Below are 6000 nucleotides of genomic sequence, written 5' to 3'. Positions count from 1 at the left end.
TGGCTACTACAGTACATACATAGGTAGTACTCGTACTGGAACTTTAACAGGTAGTTTCTCTTTAATTTGGCTGCTGTGGATGTAACAGCGAAAAAGAACATAAAAAAAGTGATATATATATATATATACACACACACAGTAAAACCTCCACATAACGGACTTCAATAGACCAGAATTCGGTTTTATCGGAATTGAGGAGCTATCGGACTAAATTCCTATTGCTCAGAAAAAGTCTGATAAAGCCAGAAGCAGTCTGGACTGCCTGGCCACTTCAGCTATGTTCACCACAATAAGGTAAATAAAAGACATGTTTATCAGTGTATAGTACAATATTTTATACCATGTGATTAATGTTGTGAAGGTATAACACTGTACAGTACCGCAGCAGTAGTCAAAACAGTTTAAAAACCGTTCATGCAATCCGGACTAATGTCTGATATATCGGGAAGTGTCTAGGTTAGCAGGGGGAAGTCCAGGTGTCTCTTTTTTTCAGAATGGCTTGGGCCCCAATTACTCCATTATAGTGAAGTCTTACTGTATATATATATAGTGAGGGCTTACATATTCCTGTATTTTTTCTACAGATTTTCTAAATGAGGTAGAAAGATACGAAATGTTATTTTTCATTATTACTGTCACTGTCAGAGGAGGAGGGGTCATCAGCCATGATATCCGAGCCAAGAGCATCAGTGAGTTTGGCATTCTGTTGTGTAGTGAGGGTGAGGCTGGAACGCAGGTGGAGCGCCATCTCTCCTGTCTCTTGGTGACCAGAGTCTTGTCCATACAAGACAACACTCTGCAGGTAAAGAGACGTAAATTAATACAGCTGGTCTTGTTTCAGGGATGTGAACATTTAAATGGATGAATTACAGTCACATAATGAAACTGTTATTGAGAGGATACAACTTCAACTTACAGTACAGCCTCAAGTTTAAGGGACTGAACAGAGATTGTGCAGCATGGAAAGCTGCCATCAAGTGAACAAAACCATTCAAAATGAAACAAAACAACCTGATTTTTATCTCTCACCCGTGGATTAAGGGAAGTTATATATATATATATATATATATATATGTATCATCTCATCAGCCGTTTGAGTGTCCAGTGCAGGACCAGCCTATCCCTACCGAAGTGGGGACAATACAGCCAATGTATCTCTACCAAGTGGCTTAGGCTGTCTAGTAGAGATTATATGTAGGGTGAGAAGTGCTTGTAACTGTAACTGTTGTGTTGGAGTGGCTTTGGATGTGTGTGTAGTCTGTGAACCAAGTGTAATTGGCCCATGCAAGCCGACTGGATGCAAGCATACTTTATAATATGCGACACTAGTTCAACCACAGCACCCCTTGTGTCCGCCAATGCAGTACGTGGCCAGAAGAAAGCTCCCAAAGTTTATTACCCTGGTGGGGCGTGAACCCTCGTTCATCAGCGTACGAAAACGCACACTTTACCACTGTACCACAGAGGCTCCATATATATACAGTATATATATATATATATAGATAGATAGATAGATAGATATATATGTGTGTGTGTAAGTGGTAAGTGGGGGCGCTCACCATCCACTCACTCGATGTAGTGCTGCTCTCAGGTGTCTGCCCTTTCCTCTCCTCCATCCTTCTTTCCTTCCAACCTCTTCTGTCTTTCTTTCCTTCAGTCTTTCCTCATCCTTCTGCCTGCGGGTGACTTTACACTCCCTCTTCTGTCTTTCTTTCCTTCATTCTTTCCTGTTCCTTCTGCCTGTGGGTGACTCTACTGTACACTGAGTGACAAGCCAAATGGTTTCCTGTACACCAGGAAACCATTTACTATGCTGGGTGGTATCCATAAAACCTAATTTTGGCGCCTGGTGGTTTAGTGGGTAATTATTGCACTCCAATCGGATTGAGCCAGTGAAGGTTTACATCCAAAGGGTGGTTGGGGTTTATTTCTCACGTAATGCACTCAGGGATAAGTGAGGCTGGTCACTCTCATCTTAAATGTCAGGACCAACTGCCTAGGCCCGGGTTCCTACGCTCCTCATGGGGCAATGTAGGATTGGATGTTTGAAGGATAGATATATACACATATATATACACACATATACTGTATATATACACTCAATCCTCATAAATCGCGGCAATTTGGGTCTGGACCACTGCCGTGATTTACAAATTCCGCGGTTTATAAATAATAACTCTTATGTGAAAAATGAATTTGGGTCTGGAATTTGGCCAACCATCCTCCACAGCACCCTACCTACACCTATCTAGGCACCATCAAACACAAATATACAAATTTAGGAATATTCAGTGCATGTATTTAATAGAAATAAGCAATGTTAAGGGATCTCACCTTAATCCTATGATGATATTGCTTAAGTGAATGGAGTGGGGCGGTGTTGGGAAGAACTTAGAACCTCTCAGCATGAGGTGGGGGTGCTCCCTCATGCTGTTCTCCCTTCTCCAGCTCCTCTGCCTCCCTCAGGAAGCCCTCAAAGTCTGCCTCAGAGATGGCACATGCTACGTCATCCACGTCCTCAGTGTGTGAAGGGCAAGGCTGTGGTTCAGGCTCACCTTCTGCCCTTACCCGGGGAAAATAGTGAGTGATGAGTTCCTGATGTTTCTCATAAACTCTGCGGCATTAGTATGCACACTTGCCACCAGGGACAGGTGGTGATTGGTTGTTAGGTCGCAATTTTCAAACTGAATGCCGCGGTTTACGATTCTCCTCAGAAAAGGCCCACTTCGGTGCCTAGATCCGCGATTTTCGTGACTTAACAGCGATTTAAGGGTGCCGGCAGTCTGACAGCCACTTAGCCGTGATTTACAAAATTTATAAACAAGCGATTTACGAGGATTAAGTGTGTATATATATATATATATATATATATATATATATATATGTATGTATATATATATGTATGTATGTATGTATATATATATGTATGTATGTATGTATATATATATGTATGTATGTATGTATATATATATGTATGTATGTATGTATATATATATGTATGTATGTATGTATATATATATGTATGTATGTATGTATATATATATGTATGTATACAGTAATGCCCCAATATACGATATCCTTAGATGCGATACCCCGGCTTAGCAATGGGGGTACAAATACCACCACACCCCGATACCCGATGGCAGAGCCTCGGTTTAACGATGGGCCCTCCTATGTCACATCCACAGACGACAGGCCGAAATTTTGAATCGCGCGCATTCCCACGGCCAGCTGAGCCAACTCGCCTCCCAGGATGCGCAGAAATGTTTGCGCAGGCCCCAGAGCCATTGTTCACCCATATTGTTCTTCTCACACTGGCCATCTCGGAGTGAGTATCTCCCTTACGCTCACGCACCATGCATTGTGTTGCACCACCAATGTTACGCAAGCTGCTATCGTAGTACATCGTAACTGTGTTCGAGCAGTGCCATGAGTACAGCAGTGATACTAATCGTGTGTGGAGTTCGATATTGCATGATTTTTGGCCCAAATAAGTGTCATAAAGTCAGGTAAGGGTGCTGCACATCATGGGGTTAGTCGTGGTGCTAGTGGAGGCCCTAGTCATGGTGGTAAGCAGCTTGCTAGTGGTGATGCTGGTGATGTTCCCATCGTGTGAGCATAAGACTGTGTTACCAGAGGTCAAATTGGAAATTCTTGAGCGCCGCAACAAAGGCGAAGGTGCGTGTGCTATCGCATCGGCTCTCCACCTGGCCCAGTCAACTGTCTCCACCATCATCAAAAAGAAGGATGCCATTAAGGCTGCTGCTGGAGAGGCTGCAACCTTATCCGCCTCCCGTATCACCCACCAGCGAGAGCCTGCGATGGAGGAGCTGGAGTGGATGCTCCGCATGTGGGCAGAAGATCAGAACCGGTGCACGGCACCCATGAGTCAGGCAATAATATGCACGAAAACTCTCTCACTATGGGATGAAGTAAAGGTCAGGCGGGATCTGGATGAAAGCGAGACCTTTAAAAAGTTGTTGTTGTTGTTGTTGTTAATGGTTTTTACAAAATCAGACTCATCTGGAAGATAAGTATAATACAGCAGCACCAATGCATCATCCTAACTGATTTTAAGTCAAAACATGAACACTGGTCAACCTACCATGCCAGTATTGGTGTCTGCCCTCTCTATGGCTGCATCTAACAACACCTTCAGGGCTGGTGCTGGCAGGGCTCCAATGATCGTGTGCGCTTGTTTGGTGGCCTCTGCGAGTACCTCTACACCATGCTGGTAGTCACCACACTTCACCACTGCAGTCAACACATCACCCAGCATCCGACCTGTCCATACAATCTGTGGATAGATGAATGCCTGTACAGTAAATTATACCCTTGAAACTCTCATGACAGGTTCCTCAAGGTCCTGCATATACCAAAAACAACACATACTCCTAACATACCTCAATATACTCTGCAAAATACTGACAATCACAATGTCGTCACCTGGCATCAGATTACCTAAGCATACTTGTATGAAATTAACAGCTTAAAAGCTCCTTCCCTTCCCTTAACCACAGAAAATAATTTGCTGAAACATTAATTATATAAATACATAAAGTACAGTAAAAAAAATGAAAATTACAGAATGTACTGGTGTTGCAGTGAGGAGGGGCAGACTGAGATACTCTGAGTACCTTGTAAGGATGAAGAACGACAGCTGGCTACAAAAGGCGAGAAGTCTGAACATCTGGGATAGGGGTGCATGAGGTAGACTGACAGTGACTTAGGATGAGGTTGCAGGGTGTGACCTCTGGGATAAGAGACTGAATAGGGAGGCTACCAAGACCAAGCACTGTGGAGAGCTGCCATTAGGTGATCATGGCTGACAGATACCAGCATGTTGGAGCCTTTATAAACAATATACCAAGTGGGTTGGAAGGGGGTTAGTGCTCCTCCCCGGAAAACAGCTAACTAAAAATACGAACATGAAGCCTTGGACCAGGACTGACCAAAAAATGACGACTAAGGACCGAACAAAGGACTTGGTACGGATAGCTACATGGAATGTAAAGGGTACAAATGATGAGGTGAAAGAAAGAGAGATTGTACAGGTGCTTGAGAGTGTGAAAGTGGATTAACTGAATCTAAATGGAGAGGTCAGAGTGTAAGAGAATGGGAATATGGATGGGGTATATGCACAGGAGTAGGTAAGAATGAGAGGGCAAAAGAAAGAGTGTGTATTGTTGTGAGTAACAGATGGAAGAAAAACATAAGAGAGTATGGATCAGTTGGCTCAAGGATTGTGTGGGTAAGAGTGAAAGTTGGACTACAAATGTGGGCATTTGTGTTCGTGTATGCACCAACGCAAGATCATGTACGCAGAATAAGAGAAGAGTAACTGACCACAGATTTTACTACCATGGAGTCATTAAATATCACCTAACTGGCAGGTGGGGTGCCCACTATCCTTTCACTCATCTAGTTCTTCCATTCTGTACTTTTGCAATTTCACATTTTCCAGTTCCCCTTTATCTATATCTGTGCTATCACCTGGTTTATTGTAACCTGTATTTATGCTATTTCCTCATAATCCAGACTTTTCTCATTCTAATCTTTCTCTGGTTATTCAGATCTTACCTTACTCCTCCTGGCTTCTTCCTGCTTCTGCACCCTCTTCCAAATATCAGTGGCAATGGCCTTCATTCTCTCTGTCAGGTTCCTGTTGTCCTCAGAGGGAGTGTACTGGGCAGTGGCTGACAAGACCAGGGCAAGAAGTTTTTCCCGGTAAGTGTGCTCGAAAATTATCATATCAGAGAACAGCTGAGGTAGGTGTTCAAATGCTTCATGCAGGATTACAGCTTTCACTATCTCCTGGAAATAAAAATGACTCAATGAAAGATCTATTAACCTATCCTTCACTGCAGCCAATGGAAATAAAAATGGTTCAAGAAAGATCTCAGAGTCCAGCCTTCACTATTTTCTAGAAATAAAATAACTAGATGGAGGATATCCCAATCTAGCCTTCACTACATGCTAGAAATAAATGTGGCCCCGAGA

The 6000-nt window shown here is 43.1% G+C and overlaps 1 protein-coding gene across 2 annotated transcripts in view; it reads right to left on the bottom strand.

Annotated features, from left to right (window-relative positions):
• Positions 1-362: 362 nt before the first annotated feature.
• The window catches only part of LOC145402254 (small ribosomal subunit protein mS39), a 29177-nt gene continuing 23539 nt past the window's right edge, over positions 363-6000 (bottom strand). Inside the window, exons 12-14 of one of the 2 annotated variants that reach the window (XM_080274378.1) lie at positions 5581-5814; positions 4106-4297; positions 363-796 (exon numbers count right to left, since the gene is read on the bottom strand). In XM_080274378.1, coding sequence (XP_080130504.1) covers positions 617-796; positions 4106-4297; positions 5581-5814 — 606 coding nt within the window. In that variant the 3' untranslated portion in view covers positions 363-616. Of the gene's footprint in view, positions 797-2433; positions 2559-4105; positions 4298-5580; positions 5815-6000 lie in introns of those variants that run through there. The other variant, XM_080274379.1, reaches the window with a different exon arrangement.

Source organism: Coenobita brevimanus, chromosome 57 (assembly GCF_032717465.1).
Source record: "Coenobita brevimanus isolate Jiangsu-jjx chromosome 57, ASM3271746v2, whole genome shotgun sequence".
Taxonomy (NCBI): domain Eukaryota; kingdom Metazoa; phylum Arthropoda; class Malacostraca; order Decapoda; family Coenobitidae; genus Coenobita; species Coenobita brevimanus.
Note: the sequence above shows the minus strand (reverse complement) of the source record. Positions and strands in the feature narration are given on the sequence as shown.